The sequence below is a fragment of the Triturus cristatus genome, chromosome 3_1 (genome assembly GCF_964204655.1).
Source record: "Triturus cristatus chromosome 3_1, aTriCri1.1, whole genome shotgun sequence".
NCBI lineage: Eukaryota > Metazoa > Chordata > Amphibia > Caudata > Salamandridae > Triturus > Triturus cristatus.
In genome coordinates this window covers 228,413,111-228,435,797 of record NC_140583.1, presented here as the reverse complement: position 1 = coordinate 228,435,797, position 22,687 = coordinate 228,413,111, and the positions used below count along the sequence as shown (strand labels likewise).

The 22,687-nt window shown below is 44.8% G+C and overlaps 1 protein-coding gene across 2 annotated transcripts in view; it reads right to left on the bottom strand.

The window, feature by feature from the left end:
- The window catches only part of MYO1E (myosin IE), a 541,337-nt gene that overhangs the window by 249,302 nt on the left and 269,348 nt on the right, over window positions 1–22,687 (bottom strand). For both annotated transcript variants that reach the window (XM_085643738.1, XM_085643737.1), the window contains exon 6: window positions 14,619–14,708. In XM_085643738.1, coding sequence (XP_085499864.1) covers window positions 14,619–14,708 — 90 coding nt within the window. The remainder of the gene's footprint in view (window positions 1–14,618; window positions 14,709–22,687) is intronic.

The following is a 22,687-nucleotide window of genomic DNA, read 5'->3' as shown; positions in this document are numbered from 1 at the left end:
AGAAGGCAGAAGGGGACATTTTGGAGTAGATTTCATGAACAAAAAGCCTGCGGGTAAGCAGCAAGAGAAACTGGAAACTGTATTACCAATTCAAGATAATAAGTCAATTTAGAAAAAATCGTTCTATATCAATGTCATCCAGACCTTGGCTGTGTTTAATTGCTAAATGTTGATGCCATAAGAGAACACTATTCTAGGAGAGCCACGTCACCTAGGCACCGATTTGCATATCACCTAGGCACCGATTTGCATATCACCTAGGCACCGATTTGCATATCACCTAGGCACCGATTTGCATAGCTAGATCAATAGTCTGCTATCTAGATGGCTTCTTCATGCTTCAGATATGGACTATTCGGAACACATTGTTATACAGGGAGAAAGTCAAACAAGAAAATATTCACACCGGCCTATGACCAGCCCTCTTACCTTATGACTGTTAAATTGCATGAATAATTGTCAGGGTCACTGGAATTATGTGGCAAGGGAGAACCAAATTATGTAGCAAGTTTGACGACATTATGGGTCAAAAAATGCAATTTATGCTGCGCAATACTCCCCTTCTGCTGCAGTATTATTACACTATTAAGTCTATTTTACACGCATTAACAGCCTCTGAGCAAACGTTTCTCCTCCTTCGTACCAGTTCAACACCTGAACACATACAGTTATCAGCAACTGAAATATGCCCACTTAATTTTTGCAAAAGGGGTTGCCTCTGCACAGCACTATCTCTGGCACCTTTTTTGAAACATATGGTCTCTTTTACGTAGAAACACATTTATTGTTGATGACATCTGCAAATAAAGCCTCAGCAGATGGATTGAGTGAAAAGTGCTGTAAATCCATAAACAGGCGGAAAATGTTGTAGGTGCATAGCCGCATAACTGCATACTTCAAGTGGCCCTGCTAATATATGCATTTGAGTGTTCATATCTGACTAGAGTTCTGTACCTTTATCTAATCCAGTGGCGGCTGGTGTCAAGGCGGGGGGAGGAGCCTGACAGACGATGATGACAAAAAAAATACCCCTTTACCTGCTGCTCGCTGCATCGTCGACTCTGTGCTCCTTCTGCTGCACTGCACAGGCCCCAAACTCCCCTGTGGCCAATCCAGACGCTGCTCTCATGCATGATAGCAGAGTCAGGATTGATCTGAGCGCCCTGAATTTGCGCTCCCAGTGAGACTGGCAGCCTGTGCCTGCTGTCTCCAACCAGGCAACACAGCTCGGGTTGGAGACCGCTTCAGAGCGCATCGGTTTGGCCACCTTAAGACGGCATGCAAACCTACGCGCGCACTGACAGCAGTGCCCAACACTCCCCCTCCAGCCTGTCATCACCAGGCCCCACCCCCAAGACTCGTTCCTGTTAAAAATAAAACGATAATAAACCTGTTTTATTATCGTTTTATTTTTTTGAGTTTTGCCCAATATTCATAAAATACAGAATAATGAGTAGGATGCAAGCTGTTGAACTTTTAATGGAAATGAGGAATTTAGACATAGCTTGCGCCATGGGGAAATTTATGTGTAAGGTCAAAGCGATTCTTAAGGGCTTAGAGTAACCTTTGTATGGGTACGCAAACGTTGTTATGAGATGGCACAACGAAAAGACATCAGTCTTGCAATTGATCTATCGGAAATACTGGATGTAAAGGTACAAACGCAGGAATCACCTGGTTTTATTAATTTTAGAATATTTTATAGGATATGGATTATTTTAGCTATGATGAATATGTGATATATTTTATATATGTATTTTAATAGACGAAACAGATGTAATGTACACTTTTATGGTTGTAACAAACTAAATAAAGTTAAATTGACAAATTGAGTTTTGCGGCAGCTGGTGGGCGGGGGTGACGTTGCTCTGCCATAGCGGAGGAACCGCCGCTGAATTTGGATCTCCTCGCTTGCCCTGGTTTTATAAACATTTAAGTAAACTGGGTCTGCCGCAAACCCCAGCCAGCGAGAAGGGGGGCCACAAGCAGGTGCGATTTTGTTCTTGAGGGATTATAAGTGTGCTGAGATCTGTTTTCCATATCTTGTGATTTAGTAGGTGAGTAAGTTATTACTAGATCACCTGATGTGCCTCTACTTTTTTGTCCAGTGGAAATTATTGAGAACATGAACACCTTCTTTCAAGCCTATCAGAAGCCACGGGTCTGAGGCTCCGAGCCGCCTGGGATTAAGAAACAGTATTGTATGTGTGAAGGGTTTTACAGAATGAGGCCAGAGGTGGACTAATATAGGAGGATATTGAGATATTTCTCACACACTGTTACACCTGAAAGGCCAGCATGGCTGGAGGAGCGTCAGTCACCTCTCAGCCTTTTCTAGGGTGTGAGTGGCTATTCCCCATATATATCAGCCCAATAGAGACACTGACATATTTACTTCCATATGAATGACAGACGTGCCAGCCTATCAGAATGACAGACGTGCCAGCCTATCAGGAAAGCTCATGACTGTCAGGATTGTCCCATAGGGCTGCCTTCCTCCGGGTGAAGCACAGAGGTATGTCTGCCAACTCGCAGCCAGTATATGCCATTGCAGGGTCCATGCCAGTGAGTACCATTGTATTCCTGATATAAAGACAAAAGGAGATTCTGACCTTCAACTATGGCCTTCTCCCTCTGCCCGCATTAAATGGAGGCAGACTCAGCCCACTCATGCGAAGCAGGGCTGTTTTCAACCACTGGAACGTTTCACCGGATTCTCAGAACGTTCAGCGCTGCTGTGACCTCTCCCCTCTCTTCTGTCGGACGCTCAGACACCCCTGTATAGGTAATAGCAGCGCACGTGGGATATGCTCTGAAGCAGTAACACAAGGTGCAGCCGATGGGCTTTTCTAGCAGCACCGAAAGAGACACACCTCCTGGGTATTTGAATGTTATTTTTGAACTGGTCTCTCGGGGTAGGGACCATGTCTAAGAACAGCCCACTTTGCTGAGCCCTTCCTTCGGCTCCATAGGTCCATCTGGCAATCACAAAGGTGCAGATTGCAGACGGTAACTAGGTGCTGGTGCAAGCCCCCCCAGTCAATAAACCCAACAGTGCAGAGCAGAGCACATCTGCTCTACGGCCAGGGAGTGCACGAGGCCCCACTTATCACCTTTATGACTCCAGGGCAGGGTTTGAACAGCAGAGCACTGGAGTGACCACTCATCAGGCTTTCATCGAAAGCCAGAACCATGCACTCCATCTGCCGCATTACCTTGTTCCCGCCCTGGTTTTGCTCCCGAGGGGTTACTCTTGCTGGCAATGTCCAGCTAAGTGTTCTTTGAAATAAAAACTGCGGTTGTCTTAAACGTCCTGTAGATTAGCACAGTGCACAAAGTTCGATTACAGGCCCATCTTTCCTCAAGCAGGCCGCACGGCCTAATTTTTTTAATGATAACCGAGATAAATTATTTTGCAATAATTTTTTTAAAATGGCACAGATTTCAAATCTGAATCATATCTGTAATCCGATATGAGAAATCAAATTGCAGGATTAGATTTTGATTGGCTGTTCCCTTTCTCTTGGCTTTAAATTATTAAATAGAGCCTGACCTCAGCGCAGATGCAGTATGTAGCACAACTCCTTCATGCTTCGGGCTGGCTTCCTGATCTTCACAACCGATTGCGTCATTTCAAACCTGGCCGTCTGTGGAAATAAAGGTAGGACTGCAGACCTCTGCTTGCACATGTCTCAGGGTCTGGCATGATCATGATTGGGCGAGTCATGCTTATAATCTGTCATGACTCATGTACCAATGCTTATTTGTCGGATCAGGTCCTTAATTAACCATGCTAGCACAAAGAGAGGCGAGAAGACGACCTACGCCGTACGACCTCTAAACAAACACTGGCAAGCGCAAAGAGTACGGGGTAGAGAACATATATAGGAGGAAAGGACATATGTCCTGCCTTTTCCAACCCTAGGATCAACAACTGAATCCGGTATAAAGTAGGGACCATACAAACAACTAAACCGTTTAATAAAGATGAAAGTGAAACACCCAAATACAAAAATCCACCCACAGCTTATATAGTGGGAAAAAGCAAAAACTGCGAGTTGTCTCACTGGTAAACGTTTGGTTAGAAAATGAAAGTTCCGTCACTAACGCTCACAGAGGGGAGTGTGCTGAGTTCAGCCGTCGGTCTTTAGGGCTCTGCTTTCAAGGGAGGCACAGAGTATGACAGCCCGTAGGGAGGTGGCCAGACTGTAAGGTGTGGGGCACGCTGAGTGAGGCACTTGAAAGAGCATGTGACAGTGAAGTCATTCAGGGCGTGGCCTCAGTGACAGAAGGACAGGGGTGGGGCCCTCACCTGCAGATCACGACAGGCTGAGGCACACACATGGAGTGATTTTGAGTGAGGGCGTCTTACTGCAGGATGCCATTGGAAATATTATTTTTTTAATTTTCGCGGTTTTAGAGAGCACAGACCTTTTACACGTCCCCGTCAGTTATACGTAGAATGTGAACCTGTTCACTCGAATCTTGTCAGCCGAGCAGTGAGGGTGTGACGGCATGTATGCAAGGTCGCTTAGCCGGCTCTGTATTTGCATTGTGCCCAGAATGATATTTCAGCACAGACCTATAATTAGAGTCTCTTGCACGCACGGTTCAGTCTCACACGCTGCATTACGAAAGGACGCCTCCTGCTTTTTCTGGAGTCAAATCAGACATCTGACAGAACCCGTTTTAGCTAAAATGAAAGTGAAAATCCGATTTTTACTTTGCTCGTTTGTGTTATTGTTGCCTCCAGCTTCTGCTGGTTGGAAACCGATCCGTTTGATGGAAACGCGCTCTTGTGCAGCTCGTCAGATGATCTCGCGCAGTGAGTGCACCAGAAACCGAGCACCAGTCTTGTGAAATATTCAGACTGAATCCCGAGCCATGGCATAGAGTTACTTTCTTTAAAAACCCCAGTTAGCGGCTTCAGCGACGTTGGCACTGACAGTAGAGAATGCGTTCCTATTGAAAAAGTTGGGACAATTCCAACAGGTTACTATGCCTCATGAGCAAGTAGGGCTGGGTCAGAGTCGCTCGGATGCTGGTGATCCGGCTCGACCACCACTGAAATAAGTAATTTACAGGCTCCGGCCTGTACCAAACCTGGATTTGAACACAGGCCTGTTTGCCGTGCAACACCTTCCTGTAATATATGAGCAGGGTCAGTACTAGAGCGTTCTCACTTGTGACTGACCCTGCCCCAGTGCTACCTTTCAAGGCCACAGACCCTTTCGGAAATCTCTGGCTTTACCTATAGGCCAGTCTCTCTGCAGACACTAGCTGCCCCTGCCCCAGCCCGATTGAAACTTAAGAGACATCAGCGTGTAATCATGCCTTCTGATTTTACCTTTAAGATGCTCACCTTTTAACCCAAGTCCAGCGTTCAGTGTCAAAGCTTTCTCAAGTAAAACCAAAGAGGATGACGGACGGAGTGTTGAACTTTCTCAAGTGTCATGCAATGGACTCCGCCCCAGCCCTGCCTTTCCAGGAGAAACCTCCTTCCAAACCAGTAAGCCTCAGAGGAAAAACATTTCAGATCAAAACCTCCAGGTAACGTTAGGACGAACCAGCCCCGCACATCTAATTCAATAAACTGGCATTCGTTTTCCATATATACCCAAAATGTCGCTTCGCACTAATCACGAGGGGCCTGAGAGGAGAGTGCGGATGGGGGGTGGGGGGGGCGCCAGTCTTTAACCCCGCCCCCCCCCCCATGCTTTGAGGCTATTTCAGTCAATGGAGAAAGTGACCAGTGAGCATCAAGCTTTCCCCTGATTGGTCAGGGGAGGGGACCGTACATGTGAGGTGCAGCACTCTTTCTCTATCTGCCACAGCTGAAATGACATAAAAGCGGTATATTTACTTATTTTATTTATTTATTTAATGCAATTTTATATAGCACAAACTTTACCCAAATGTGTCAGAGCACTTTACAAAAGAACCAAGTAAGTTACACAAGGTACACGTGATGGAATTTACACACTAACAAGTTAAATATACAATCAGGATAATAAAAAATAAAAGGTAACAACATTAGTTTAATACAGCTATAGAATACATATTTACAAAGTTGAGCTCATGTGAATGCCAAGCGGCCATGGCGGTCATGAACTGGGTTGAATTATTCCTCAAAGTGCCTTTTAAGGAGAAGAGTTTTAAGATCTGTTTTGAAAGTACGGAAAGAGGCGGTGGTCCGGAGGATTGGGGGCAGCGAGTTCCAAATTCTAGCCGCATTGCCTGAGCAGGATTGAGCCTTTTGAAAGTAGGAGGTTCGAGCCGTACTTTTCCATCATTGCGTGAAGATCTAGAGCCGCCTTAGATTTTGAGTTTATTCGCCAGATAGCGAGGGGTGGAAGTCTTTGTGGGTGATACAGGCAGTCTTGTAAATGGACCTTGCTTCAATGGGAAGCCAGCGAAGAGAAAAAAGTATGGGTGTGATGTGATCACTTCTTGTGGCCCCATATATGAAATGTGCCACTGAATGGAGGATGGATTATAGAGGGGAAAGGGGGCTTTTGGGGAGACCAGCAGGGAGGGAGTTGCAGTAGTCCAATCTGGAGAGAACCAATGATTGGACCAAAGTTTTTAGGTCTTGCTCAGGTAAGAAAGGCTGAACCCCTCCAGCGAAGGAGCAGTTGGTAACGTGCATTCTTGGTGATGGTATTGATATGGGAATGTAGGTGGAGCCTTTTGTCTGGGATGACACCTATGGATTTGGCACTGTCAGGAATGATAGGCTTGTTGTTAAGTATGTTCAGATTGTCCATCCGTGATTGAAAAAGAGGAGGAGAGAGTGAGGTAGAGAGAAGAAGGAATTCCGTTTTGGAAGGATTCAGAATTAGATGATGAGTTGACATCAAATCTTGAACGGAGTTGAGAGTGGTGTTGAGGATTGAAATGTCATGTGCAGAAGACACCTTTAAGTAGATTTGGGTGTCATCAGCAAAGAGGTGATGATGGATCCCAGATTTTATTTAGGAGATTTTCCAGTGGTTCCATGTAAATATTGAACAGGCTAGGCGTGAGGATCGAGCCTTGAGGGATGCCTTGTCCTACAGCCATTGATGTAGAGAGACAGTGTGCTATTTGGATCATCTGAGATATGTCCGAGAGGAATGATTCAAACCATTTGAGCCCTGTGCCTTCAAAACCCGTTCTTTGATTTAATGTGTTCAGAAGAGTGTTGTGATTAACAGTGTCAAGGCTGCAGATAAGTCAAGAAGGATCAGGAGACAAGACTCACCAGAGTCAAGCCCTCGCAGGGCATCGTCGGATTAACAGTGTCAAAGGCTGCAGATAGGTCAAGAAGGATCAGGAGACAAGACTCACCAGAGTCAAGCCCTCACAGGGCATCGTCAGATTAACAGTGTCAAAAGCTGCAGATAGGTCAAGAAGGATCAGGAGACAAGACTCACCAGAGTCAAGCCCTCGCAGGGCATCGTCGATCACTTGTAGCAGGGCTGCTTCAGTGCTGCAGACTTGAGTGAAACTAGAATGGAATTCGTCAAGAAGGCTGTTGTCCTTGATATGTTAGGAAAGTTGCTTTGCTACACAACTTTTAGTGATTTTTGCAAGAAAAGGGAGGTTGGTGATAGTGCGGAAATTGTTGAGGACATTAACATCAGCAAAGGGTTTCTTAAGAAGTGGGGTAACCTGTACTGTCTTAAGGGCAACAGGAAGGGAGCCTTGGTTGAGGAAAAGGTTTACCAGAATGGTCCAGTAATAGAGCGTGTAGATGAAGAAGTCAACGACAATGTCCCTAGGGATGGAGTTGATAGAACGGTTAGAAGGATTTGTTTCTAGAATGCTTTTGAGGAGGGCATCTTCAGTGATGACGTCAAAGTTCTGCCACAAGACTATGGATTTGCGGTCCTCAAGGGGGTTTGGATGAGTGACCTGATCCACGAGCGATTTCACTTTTTCAAAGAATAGTGCAAATTCTGCTGTATTCTTGGGAGGGTCGTCAAATTTGATGGGTGGGGGAGAGTTGATGGTAATTTTGATAAGGTCTGTTCTTGGCGGAGTCGAGGAGGGTTCTGAAGTGCATCACTTTTCCACGGAAGATGATCTTGCATAACAGAGATTGGAGGGATTAACGGTGGAAGGAGATTGTCTCCATTGTTTCTCCAGGTACCTCAAGTTCTTTCTTCATAGAGGGATTTATTGAACCATGGTGCAGAAGGAGTGGGTCATTTCTTTTTACTTGAGAAACATTTACAATTACGACTGAAAGACTGATGAGACATTGGGTGGTAAGATCGTTGACGTCAGAGTTGGGGTCAAAGACTGGAAGTTATCTCATAGCTGTGTTGTTCAGAATGTCAAGGTCGATTTTTTTGGTATTACAGAACCAGATAGTAGTCCTTTTAGGTTAGCAAAGGGTTACAGAACGAGATAGGTGCAGAACGAGATAGGTGCAGAGAGAAGGGGATGAGGAAGTGGTCAGACTAGTCTATTGGTTTAGGATCAACAGGAGTTAGCATATCTACTTCGGAGAGAACAAGAATGGATCCCTTAGAGTGTGTCGGTTTTGTGCTATGATGAACAAGATCATTTCCTTTAAGAAATGTGCCAAGCCTGTTGGCAGCTGAATCTTCCAGAATTCCCCAGTGAAGATTAACGTCTCCAAGAAAGATCTGTTTGCTGCTTTGTGAGTATTAGTCACTAGCAAAATCAGTGAATTCCTCAGTGAAGGCGGAGCAGTCACCAGGCGGGTGATAAATGGCATGAAACCTGAAAGGGGATAAGTTCTAGAGAAAGGCATTCGAAGCTGCGTAAAGAGCTGCTGGGAAAAACTTTGAATTGAAGGGAGTTTCTGAAGACAACTGCCACGCCTCCCCCAACTTTATCCTCTCTATCATTTCTGATAATGGAATAGTCAGTGGGGAGCAGAAGATCAAAAGTAGTGTGAGAGGTGTCATTGAAACAGGTCTCAGTGAGGAAAAGTATGTCAAGATTGTATAGATTGATGATTATTGACATTTCCCGCTTGTGTTTATTTGCAGATCTACAGTTGTGAAGCAAACAGCACAACTCTGATATGACTGTTTTGGTGAAGGGGGTGTCAGGGCTTTTACGGGTGATAGGGATAATGTTCCTGAATGTTGGTGGCTGGGTTAAAAATGGCAGATGTTTGGTTCGGGCGAGGGAGAAGGTCAGTATAGTGCAATGACTAGTGTTAGCTGGAGAGGAGAAGGTGTCGGGGTTAGAGTTAGAAGTATTGTAGCTAGCCAATTAATTGAAAATGTCTGTTGGGGACAGATTGTGTGCGTCTTTTTGGGGTGTGGGAGCAGGGTACTCCTCGGGAGTTTGGGGAAGTGAGTGCTCGCCAGGGAGAGTAGGGTGTTGGCTAAAGTAGATATTTTAGCACTTATGTGGGAGATGGTAGCTTCAAGCTGGGAGATAGAGGAGATGAGAGTTCCTTGTTTATTTTCTAAGGAGAGCAGAGCTGGGCACGGAATGTTAAGTTGCTCGATAGGTTCAGTAGGGAGTTCAACTTGAGAGGGAGAGCAAGAAGGTGTGCTGGGGTGGAGGAATATAGAGTGGAGGGAGACTCGTCAAGTGATGTTGATTGGTAGTGATTGTCGCTGAAGCTGTGGTGCAGAGATAACTATCTGGGTATATATTGAAAAAAAGAAGTATTGAGTTCTGAGGAAGAGAAAGGTGAGGGTGCTGGTGGGAGGACAGAATGAGGGAAGGTGATAGAAGGGAGTCAAAAAAAGGCAGGAGAACGGTAGAGGAGAAAAAGGAAGTGGTGGAGAGGGCATGGGGTCTGGATAAAGTGAGTATAAGGGGGCTGGAAACAAACATGATGAGGAAGATTGATCTGGAAGGCAGTTGTGCTTCTAGGCTAGAGGAAGTGGGAGGGGAAAGGTAGAGGGTGCCATAAAGGGATAATGGGTTGAGCAGCAGACTTGGAGAGATGGGGGAGTGAAGAGAGATGTAAGGGGTTTGTGCAGGATTCACTTAAAGGGAGAGGAATTGCGAGAAGAAGGGTGAGGTGGATAAGAAGGGAGAGCATATGGTGGAAAAGTCGCTATGAGAGCTGGGAAGTCAGGCTGGTGGAGATTGGATAAGCGGGTGATTAAGCTGGCGAGGGGGAGATTTCTTCGGAATCCCAGGATGCTGAGGAGGGGTAAATGAGGGTTCTGGCCATTGGCTGGGCTGGTGTGTTGAGGAAAACGTCCCGGTTGGAGAGGGAGAGATTGGGAGGAGGAGAAGCCGGGGTGAAGGAGGAGAACGGGTCTCCCAGGGGGGAGGCCTGTGCCTCTTGGGAGAGCTGCCTTCTGGTGTCCTGGTGGGTAGGGGGAGGCGAGAGAGAATTGAGGAATGAGTCAGTTGAAGAGTCTGGATGGTTCGAAGTTCCAGAGATGGAGAGCAGGGCTAGAAATAGGTGGTTGAAAAGACAGAGCTAAGTGTCTTTAGCTTGAATCAAGACCTTGCCATTGTTATAGAGTTGGATAGTGAGTGAACCATTGAAACAACCTGAAGGGGAGATTTTTAGTTTGGGTCCATATGGGATTGAGGAGGAGGAAGTAACGTTTAAGGTGTTATTGAATATAGTGGTTCAGGATGAGATGTTATAGGTGAAGAAAATAAGGTCAGTTTTGAGCCTCACATAGTGACCGCTATAGTATTGGTCAACGAAAAGGGAATCAGCCAATTGTTCAAGAGTGTTATGATTGAACTTTTTTACTGATGCTTTGGGGGGGGGGGGGTAAATGATCTTGAACCAGTTGGCTCCAATCTTCACTCATTTGGTTGCTACAGTTATGAAATGGAGAGGATGAGGTGAGGATGGTGGAGGGGAAGAGGAGAGCGCCGTGAGTGTAGTGACGGCGTGTAGAAGCAGAAGGTGGAGAAGGCACATCATAACTCGGGGGAGCCTAAGGTAAGAAAGGTGAAGGAGAGGACAGGGTGAGGATTAGTAAACCAGTTGAAGGTAAAGGCACAATGATGCAGCTGAACCTCCGGGGCAAGATGTGTACCAGTTGCGGGTAGAGGCACGTTGACGCAGCTGACTCCAGCAGTGTAGGAAGTAGAGGCCACAGGGAGGGTCTTTGGGGAAAACCACTGACGCTTGAGGAGCCAAGAGAAGACGTTGCAACTCAGTTGCGCTGAAAGAGACGGCAACAGTCAGGGGTGGGGAGGGATGTTGGACCGCAGTGCTGAGCAATGATAAGATTCCCCGCACAAATGTATTCTCTTATTTAGGGGTTTTATTCAAAGATCAACTTAAATGGGCCCCCTTAGTTCAGAGGAAAAAAGGGGAGCTGGTTCGGGTCAATGCATCAATTTTTAATTTTGCCTCTAAAGTGGGTAAGAAACCGACAGGAGCTATGCTACAAGTGTATCAAGCAAAAAGCTGAGCCATAGCAACTTATGGTAGTGAGATCTGGGGATACGTGGTTATAGAACCCCTCCAGGTAGTGGAAAATGGGTTTCTAAAACGTCTTATGTGTACCGAGAGGAACCTTGAACTTAGAGGTACACGAGGAACTGGGGGTTTCCTACCTAAGTGATACTCTTGCTTTGCGTCCCCTGATCTTCAGGTTAAAGTGTTGGCTAAATGAAGATCTAATCCTCACCCATTTCATTTTAAGAGAATGCATGTCCCTAGGTAATGTGGCACGCATCCCCTGGTTTAATTATATAAAAAGAGGGTTTGAATGGATTGGGCGGGTTGTTTTATTCTCCAACCCACATGTTATTGTAAGAAAGGATGTGAAATTAACTAAGATAGCTTTTCTGAGCAGAAGGCGTGCAGACTGGGAAGCAGAAGAGATATGTAAACCCAGCGTCCGATCATATTTATTGCTTCAATCAACGCCACTGCCAGAACCATATCTAATGGGGTCCCTGACATCACATGAAAAGTTCCTTTTAACCAGGTTCCGGATGAACCTCTTCCATCTCCTGTTAGCAAGACCCAAGGGGTCTACCAGAGGCCAAGTGCTAGCTTCCTGTGGCTACGGCAGAAAGTCTTCTCATGATTTGCTGCACTTTGTGTTCTTTTGTAAACTGTATGCAGTCCCCAGGAGGCACTTTTTAGTTCCTATTTTTTTAAAAATGAATTTTAATCAAGTCAGACCAGCCCTTGTGTATCTTCAATTGTTGAAGGATAATTGCATTATTTTTATTGTAGGGCTTTTTAAAGCATCTATGAAATCTAGGCACTGTATGGACATGTAATGTCTGTTCATTTAGACATGTTTTAGAAGACATATTGTGTGGTAACGGAGTCTGTTTTTAAAAAAAAGTCCTGTCAATAACTTCTGTTTTTATGTATTGTATTTGTGTAACTTTTATGGTTTTGCAAACAAAACCCGAATAAAGTTTATTGACTGACTGAGTGAGCCATTGAAACAACCTGAAGGAGAGATTTTTAGTTGGGGAACACGTGGGATTGAGGAGGAGGAAGTAACGTTTAAGGTGTTATTGAATATAGTGGTTCAGGATGAGATGTTATAGGTGAAGAAAATAAGGTCAGTTTTGAGCCTCCCATAGTGACCGCTATAGTATTGGTCAACGAAAAGGGAATCAGCCAATTGTTCAAGAGTGTTATGATTGAACTTTTTTACTGATGCTTCTGGAGGGGTGGGGGGTAAATGATCTTGAAACAGTTGGTTCCAATCTTCAATCGTTTGGTTGCCACAGTTATGAAATGGAGAGGATGAGGTGAGGATGGTGGAGGGAAAGAGGAGAGCGCCGTGAGTGTAGGTACGGCGTGTAGAAGCAGAAGGTGGAGAAGGCACATCATAACTCGGGGGAGCCTAAGGTAAGAAAGGTGAAGGAGAGGACAGGGTGAGGATAAGTAAACCAGTTGAAGGTAAAAGGCACAATGATGCAGCTGAACCTCCGGGGCAAGATGTGTACCAGTTGAGGGTAGAGGCACGTTGACGCAGCTGACTCCGGCAGTGTAGGAAGTAGAGGCCGCAGGGAGAGTCTTTGGGGAAAACCACTGATGCTTGAGGACCCAAGAGAAGACGTTGCAACTTAGTTGCGCTGAAAGAGACGGCAACGCTCAGGGGTGGGGAGGGACGTTGGACCGCAGTGCTGAGCCAGCGATCCTCAGTGGGAAAAGGGGCCGTTCTGTTTCGTCCAGTGAACCCTGAGATCACGGCTCACCTTGTATAACCTTTTCACAGAACAGTGCTTGCTTCAGAGTTTTATATCCAGTCTATTCCAATTATCACATAGAGTTTGGCAGAGCAGGAGGACTCCGGTCAATCCGCACTGGAGGTCCCTTGCTGTGGGTTTTTACTGGCAGAGCCTTGGCTGGCTCTGTCAGTGTAATGCACTTCACCTGACAGCCCGCTCGCCACTGTGGCACCAGGTCACGGTGAGATTGGCCCCTGCCCTATTGAAGGTGGGACAATTAGCACTCGTTTTCCCAACCCAATATGTGGGAGTCCCAGGTAGTCAAAACAGACAAAGGCCTTTAGGAACAGGGAGAAAACTCCCTATGTGGCAGGTCGTTGCTGTGCTCTGAAATCAAACCCCCCGCTTTGGGAGTTTGATTTACAAATGAAAAACGTTGCCACATAAAACACAGTGTCCGTCACAAAGAATTTGTGCCTTCCATAATGTCACTGCAGATCCTTCCTGAGCGCCTGGCAGGGATATCTCAACATGGCAGCAGGTCCCCAGCAGGAGACCACTAGGTCATAGCTTCTGCTGACCTGGTGGGTTGCCGACCACATTAATAAACACGGCACTGATGTTGAAAAACAACAACTACATCTTTGATCTTATTTTAGGCTTTCCTTTACTCTTATTACTTTAAAATGCGAAGGTCATCACTGAAAATTGAGCTAGGACTCTAGACCCCTCCTTGTACATTTCTCCAGGGCTTGCATGATCATGAACGGACGAGTCATTCTTATCATCTATCATGTAGCGGCTATTGGTCGGATTAGGGTCTGGTGGCCACACACCACTCCCCAGGCCGGTGAATGCTTGCAGGCTTATAAAGATGCTGCGGATAGAGGAGGAAGGATCATGGCATATGCTGTATTGTGCTGTAGGCAAAGCAATGCAATCCTGGCAGGATCTTGGACATCTCTACACAAGCGGCTTATGTCAGCATAATACATTGTTTGTATATGTACTCCCCGTGCTCAAAGAAGCTTGTTCAGCAAATGCAGTGCCAACGAGAATGACACAGTAGATTCAGCTGCACCATGCCTCCCTCAAATTCAAATTAAAAACATCCTAAAAGCGATGAACATTAGTTCTTCTTTGTAGCAACCCAATCACATTCTGTTCATAGCGAGGAAGCTTGTAATCCCGCCCAAAATAGAACAGGACTTGCTCTGTCACCATCTTCCACAATTAACGAGCCAGGATTATGGTCATAGTGATGGGCTCTCGTTCAAGGAGTCGCACCTGAACGGGCATGTTCGTACATCAAAAGCGTAAGGGGCAGCGATACCTTGGAATAACGGGGCCCGTCAAACTGAAATAAACCATTCCAATTTATAATTCAGAAGTAAAGTAGGAATACACAAGCATTGATTTATATAAACAGACAAAGATTTCCTAAGGAAACAGAAGTCGGTCTGTCGCAACCAGCAAAGGCGTTGGATTACGAGGAGATCACTCAAAGAACTACTTACAAATCTGCTGGAGTTGTTGTTTCGTACAGTTTTTGCGTTCCCAAATGCTTCCAATAAGGGGTTGGACTGTAGAATGATGTCTTTCACATGCTAAAATGAAATGTAAACATAATATAACATGTCATCTTATTTATTTTGCGTACCCGTAACACAGCTTTGATAAAAGACTTTAAAGGTTTCATATTTCATAGAAAGTACATATGTGGCCAAGTCTAACTGGATTTAATATGGAAGAATGCCCTTTATCAAAGTGGCACATCTACTCGTCCCCAAGGAGTCGAAATAGACCCAAGCAAGGGTGTCTATTCAGTGGAACCATGTCCATGGGAAGTGCTGGAGGTTGTACATCTTGAGAACTTCCATGGCTGGCCCTGGAGTGTTTGCCACCCTGGGCGCAAATGCCAAAGCTCGCCAAATCCCACCTACCCGTTACCTAATATCCACAGACACACATGCACACACATCCCACATGAACAGATGAGATGCCAATATAACCTATTGTAAATCTATTTCTCTTTGACGCTTAAAGGGATATTGAACTTAGAAATAATTTAAAGCATACACAAGAAACAAGTTACTGCGATTAGAACATTTAAAACATGGAACCTTTCATTGTCATTGAGTAACTAAAATGCACAGCCAGCTAATGGTTTTATATTTTCAGGGAGAGGAATGGGACGCAAAACTATTTTCGTTTTCGTAAAAATAAATAGGAAGTAGTGTATTTTATTTACTCAGTAACAGAAGATGAAGGCTGCCCTGACCATGTCTTAAGAGCAACTTTCAGATTGCTGGCCCCTTTTACATATGTTCTTAGAGAAACAGACAACCTGGCAATAAACCAATTATGTTGAGATGAAATGGTTTTCTTGAAAATATTTCACAAAGCTGTCTTCATAAGCTACATATTTGGCAATCACTGGCCACGCCAATAGGTCTTGCAATTGTTTGAGTTTGCCATCATTTATGTCAACACCCATTAAGGTGGGCGCCCATGCGTGTGAATGGAGGCCATCTTTTGATGCCCAAGAAAAACCATTCCAAGATGGTCTTCATGTGTCTTGTGACCATCTTGGAATGAATTTCTTATGCTATCCACCACAAGGAGTTGCACCAACGGAAGGAGTTAGCCAACCTTCTGCTTTGCCAGTGCCAGTATTAGCAAAAATGAAGAAAAATAGTTGTTGCTGATGTTGAACAGCATGGGCAAAAACAAAAACTAGCTGCGGCATGATGATATATAAATGCGTGCTTCAGCAGGTATGCACACATATTTGCAGCCATTACACTGCAATAGGGATTTTTTTCTACTTTGAAATTACCTTACCAAGATGGTGGACGCCCATCTTGGGGAGTAAATTAAAAATATATTGTGTGAAAGCACAGTAAAAAGAAACAAGCATTGAAAATGCAATAGGCATCGCCTTTTATTAAGTTAAAGCCATTTGCTTTGCTAATGGTATTATATAGCAAAGCAAATGGCTTTAACTTAATAAAAGGCGAGGCCTATTGCATTTTCATTGCTTGTTAAGAATGTGACTGCCTTGATCAGTAACCCCCAGAAAGAGGAGCCGATGAATTTGGGGCGCCCGATCCACGCTGGCAACTTGAGTGGTTAGCTGCTTACTGACCTCGCCAACATTTTCCCAGAAGCTCAAAACCTGCTGGTGACTGCATGAGGGCTCTATGACTACGGAATTCCACTGATGTGAGCCTTTTTGGCACTCGAATCCGCTGGCCTCAGAACTCCACAAAATGGCGGCCGCCGGGACTACGAACCGTAACAGCTCCTAAACACAGGCTCTCCCTCACGGAAGAAGCAACCAAGTCACCGGCTCCTCGGCTCCCTCATCAACACCCTGAAGCGTATTGCTGGGACTGAGGCAAGCTGTGCCAGGCAGTACGAAACAATAGAGGGGCGCAGCAGGGGACGCGAACTCCACGGAAGAGGCACCCGTGCGGAGGACTCCCATGAGACCGGGAAGGCAGGAGCGGCAACGAGTCAACCTGGAGGGAATGGGCATCGGCAGGACCTCGGGGGATTTGACTAAGCGGTCGCACGGGCGAGAACGCACTGCCCATTAGCTCCACACCGAAGCTTGCCTGACCTTAACATGGCGGCTCGCATCTCGCCGAGCAAATGAATGGCGGCTGTACTGATTCCATGCATGTCGGCCGGGACTCTTATCCTCAGTTAGCACCCTCCAAATAAGGCCCTGCGTTCAACTGCTGCAGCGCCTGACCGGGAGGAGTGAGCCCGGGTCCCCGACACTACAGGCACGCGCTGCAACGCCAACAACATCTCTCTTTTAGAGCGTCCCAGTTGGACTGCCTCGCATGACTGGTTTCTTATCTTTATGGGGCCATGTGTTTGGCCCCATAAAGATAAAAAACCTTTTACGCCAGCAGTAAGTCGGGGCAGCCAGTCCACCTCTGACGGCTCTAAAAGAGAAAAAGTGTACGTCACGAGACGTCTTTTCCAATGGCTGGCCACCTTTTTAGCATAAACGGTGACGCCAGCCAATGGAAAGGAGGGGTGGGGCTTAAAGCCCACTAGATAAATCTAACCTAAAACGTTAAATCTCGCCAGCGAGACTGCGCATGTCTGTGCAGTCTTACGCCAGGCGAGACCTAAAAAGGGCAGTCCAAAAGCAAATTATAGCGGTTGTGCCCTAGAAAAGATGGAATAGAAAGGGTGAGGGAACAATGGCCTCAGATGAAGTAGGTCAACATCACAAAAAATTGGATAGTGAGCAGGGAAGGAAGGGTGGGTGAGAAACGGAGGAGCTGGATGGACAGAGGAGAATGAAAAAGCTATGTGAGACAAGGAGGGGACGGAGAATACAAATGATGAGCTAGGGGAAGAGAAGGACGGCAAGACAGGGATTGTAGGTGTGAGGGTATGTGTGGAGTGAAGCATCACAAAGGGGAAACATCAGGCCCTTTGATAGTGTTGAAAGCAAAAGTAAAATAAATGTTGCCTGAATGTAAGAAGTGGAAAGATACAAGTCATCAAAATTAAAGGGGTGGTAACAAAATCTGTGCTCTAGGGGAGTGATAAATATAAGGCAGTGGAGGAAAGCCATCCTTTGGTAAACAATAGGCTGATGAAAGCCCACTATATGTATTAATATTAACCATGCAAGGTCGTTCAACAGCTGAAAACTGTCTGTAGGCGAGACCTACAAACAAGTCCAAGGCGGCAGTCTTGGAATGATTTTGTCATGAAGTATAAGAAATAGAAACCCAAGAGGGTCGCCATGCATGAACAGATGCCCATACCTGTGCAAGCACTGGTGCCCATCTTGGAAAGGTCAAAACCCTTTAACCCTTTAAAAGATGGCTGGCCACCTCTGTATTAGAGGTAGCGAGCAACAGACGGAGCGCTGAAGTGGCAAGCAGGTGCTGTGAGGGAATTGGATTTAAAAATAAAATAAAATAAAAAGAACAGGGGTTGTAAGAGAGCTAGAGAGCAGAGAACACAAGTAGATAGATAGGCAGAGAAAACAGCCCCATGTGCACTGCAATGCAAGGTCATGTTGTGAGCAGAGGAAATATAAAAGTCATCCAATCTAAATAAAGCGAGAATTTAGGGTGGGAAAGCTACCAAATCAAGGGAGGGGAACTGAGACAAACAAGAAGGCCATCAACGCATGAGCAGGGGCTCGACCCCAAAGGTCATTCTAACAATGAAGAAGAAACAGTAGGTCTCTGAAAAACAGTCTGTAGTCAAGACTTAAAAATAAATCACATTTCTACATTGCTGGTTGTATCTACACTTAAAACATGCGTAATATTTAAATACCAAGTCTGAAACCCTCCTCTGGCCCCTGTATTATTGTAATAGTGTCAAACTTTCTATAGAGTTTTTACAGTATCACAATTATTGAATGGTCATCCTGGTTGCTATTCAAATGCAGATAAAATAGTAACGAACATTAAAAGTCTCCGGGCTTTGTCTGGAATTCTGATCAATTCTGATTGAGCGCGGTAGCTGGAGGTTCAAATCCCGAATGAAAGACAAGGCCATGAAAATCAAATAAGGTTGCTCGTCACAGGTACATCATATAAAGGGCTTGTGAAGGCACTCAGGGGATTCACTACCAGCCTGTTGACTTTGTCACCACCAGATGTGCCATAAAAAGTCTTTTGACTTCAGGAAAGAGAGTGCTTGAGAACATCAAGATCTGTTGACGTCAGCCCAGTGAAGAATAACAAAGGGATCTTTGTAACTGGGAACATTCTTCTAAGGGTTTATTACCCAACCCTTGGGAAGTGTTTCTCCATATGCGCATAATGTGGATAATAGATCAGAATATTCAGTTATTTCTTTTGGATAAATATTTAAGACTGGATCTGTGCATACGCATTCTAATTGTCACTTAATCTGGAGCAACACTGGTACAGTAGTCAGGATGATAACAATGATTTGACATCCATGAATGAAGAAATGGGTAATGACTCCAATTAAATCTGGTTGCACGACCAAGACAACAGCAATGCCAATAATTATACCCAAACTCTGAACTGTGGAGCGCACCTCACCCCCAAATGCTCACACGGGGGAATAACACATCTATTAATAAGAAGCTCTGATTGAATATATAGACGACAAGTAAACCTTAAAATAGTAAAACCATTTCCCACATAGCTCTATCTGCCAAGCAAGTTGCATTACTTTGACCTGCCATCCCTCATAACTTAATACGATTATAAATGTATCATCTTTTCCAATTAGCTCCTTTATATCTAATATATTGAACTCCACATTAGGTATTACTTTTTCTCATTGTTACTTGCAGTTTATACGTTAAAATCCTAATGTAGAGCAGTGAGCAATTAACTGTCATCAAAGAGCTGCATGAAAGCTGCAAGGTGTAGGTTGGAGTGTTATGATTTTTTCCCCAGTCTTTCATTATCCTAATGTTTCAAAATTGGTTAATGTGGGTAGAAATCAATTGTTATTATTAAAGAGAACCCCAACCATGGTGTTACGTTTTAAATTCTGAGTTTGTGCTTTTCCAGACCAAGCACTCTTAAACTATACTCCTACCAGTATGGATGACATGTGACTCCTACACCTTGTAGTCCTCTGTCTTATGCAACGTTTCCTATATGCTGATTTACACATGTATGATTGATTGTCTCTGTGTAATATGTGTGTCATGTAAAGTACTCTGACACCCTACACTGGTAAGAGTGGTGACATAAAACCAATTAAATTCATCTGAAATAGAGTGATCATGGAGACTTGTGGGTATCTGTTAAAGGGTAGTAGTGAGGGAATACGTGGCGAGGAGGGTTATCGGGAGGCACCAACAAACATTGCTGCACTGGACACCACCGGCGCTAAAGTTGGCCCTGTTTTTGTGTTCCCTGTTCCAGAAAATACACCTCTCTTTAGGCCCAGTGTAACATATCACCTTCAGTCATAACTGAAATATCTCCCTAACTTCGTCAGTGTTCGTTAGAAACTTGCACCACTCGTGTTATACCATATTGTGTACCTCCAATTCACATGCCGACTTACCCTAACTTGTGGTCTTTCCATTTAAAATGATGATCCAGCACTGCTAGAGCCCACTGAATATAGCGCTACTTCAATTCTATGTTTTATGAAGAGTCGATGCCAACCTCACTGTGATCTTGAGTAGATGGAGGACGCCCAGTCCTGATTTGCTTTGAAAAGGCCTCTTCCAGGGGTAGATCTTCAGTCAATCTCAAGTTCACATACTTTATCTGCACTGCTTCTACTGTTAACAGATCATTCACATCCCTTCCAATACAAGCCCCCCCCCCCACAATCCCCCCATCACACAGTACTCTCAACATTCTAAATATATGGACCAATCTAAACTCTCTGCTGTGTGATTGGCCAATTACTCTGTCTGCACATTCCTTTTTGCTTAATATGAATATTAGTGCACTAAGAACAACATTGTATGGTGCCATGCTAAGATGGTTAAAGGGTCACTATAAAACTTAATAGGGTGTATGAATACCATTTAATTCATTATTAGGCATGCATATCAAACAAAATGCCAAAGTTCAATGCCCGTGCTGCACTGTTACAAGTTGCAACACATGTCAATTAGAATAGCAAAGGGCAATTTGTACATTAGAAACAAGATTAGCCTGGAATATGCATATCTAGGAGTATGACTAAGAATATCAGCTAGAAAACCCCATTGTGTAGATACCCTTTTGTATCAGAGTTTAGCACTAGATTTTGGTGGTGTCCTGGGAATGGTATGATGCACATGTAACTGTTTTTTCAGTGCTGGTTATATTTCATTTACTTCTTTTATTTTGTTTGTTTTTCGTATTTTTACATAATTTTTACCATTTTTTTGCTAGTGTCACTCTCAAATTTGATATCTTCTACTCTTTTACTATAGGTCTGTCTCCCTGTATATGCCTGTTTCTAACACCCGTGTTCACGCTCTTTCTTTCATTTACTTTTTGACTATTTTTATTTTTTGTAATTGTTTCAGTCTTTTTTCCCCTATGTTTCAATTTTATTTTATGTGGTATTATCTGGTTTTATAGGTACGCCATGGAAATCAGCCCGTGAAGGATTGTGGGACTGAACTGTCAGGTGTATGTGGTTCACAAGGAGCATACTTTCAAAAAGGGATTAAAAACCTTATCAATATAAAGGGCAAGGCCAGTGCGGATTCCTGGTGTATGGCTGAAGTAGGATCTGTGAATCGTGGATTTTCTATTGAATTGCTGAGCGGAGAGAGATGTTTTGTCTTTGCAATGAAGATACCGATACTGGTCGCTACTACGGGGCAGGGAAATGTGGTTACAAAAAAAGAGAAAGAAAAGGTGACTTACCTGCTGGTCGCCGGTTGCCGCCTCATCTCGGTGCTCCCTCTGTTCCTGGCTGCCGGCAACACCCAGGCTCGCAGACTCCCTTAAGCCAATCATGATGCAGCTGTCGCCAGCATGAAAGGAACAACGTGATTGGTAGGCAGTGCCTGGGACAGTTCTCCACCCCACAGCCAGGTGGAGAAATGGTAAGTGCGCAAGACGGTTTGGCCTGCCCAAGACGGCCAGCGAAACTGTCATGTGCACTTATGGTGCACGAACCCCTCTTCCCTCTGATGAAAGCCCAGCAGCGCCCCGCCCTATCCTGGCTCGATACTAAAAATAAAATGATAACAACATTGTGTTATTATTATTTTATATTTCCCTTTGCTCTGCTCAGAGAGCAGTGGGGCGATGCTCCTCCGCCTTAGCGGAGGAGCCGCCGCTGTGAGACACTCCAGGAAAGGATAGCTTCTTGGAGAGATATTTTAGGGTTTGGGGGTTCTTGGCTTTGCATTCAAGGCAGGCAGTTCTGGTAGAGCAGTGCGCTTGACTGGAAGCCATTCAAGGTAGGCAAGTGCTGGGGTAAGGTTGTCCGTTTCTTTCTAAGTGTTTGTGAGATAAGTGCTCACTGCATGTTGTTTATAGAACTGCTTGAGTAGAGTCCATTCTATGTTTCGGTGAACTGGTGAGAAAGGGCACTGACTAATCAAGACGGGAGACTACTATAGCCTGAAATACTAACCTCAAACCCTAGAGGGAGTAAATTTGTTTTGAAGAAATAAAGAAGACTGGTTTGACTTGATTCTATCTGCCTAATTCGTAAATATTTACTAAGAATCAAAATACAGGCACGTATAAATGACTGGAAAATTATTTTGCTCATTCATAAGGCCCTATTTTATGTGTAAAATGTGTGATATCATATGTCTGATCAGTTTGTCTACTGCACTGGTTAAGCTTCTCCATTTTTGTACCCTTGCAATATGGCTGCTGCTGTATTGGGGTTGAAATCCTGCTCGGAGTGGTACTCCGGCACATGCAAGTTAGATAACAGACTCTCTCCTGGGCTGATTTTCCATAGGTCCCCCATGGGTGAATCTAGAAGCAGCTTTAAGGGATGTGTCTGGAAAGCTGTGCATTCTTTAACAGGGTTATCCTCTGAAGAGGAGAAATTTGATTGCCTCGGACCGCTGTGCCGTGACCACTACCCTTTACAGAAGACAGTCAGTTGTACCTGCGCAGATAGAGTAACC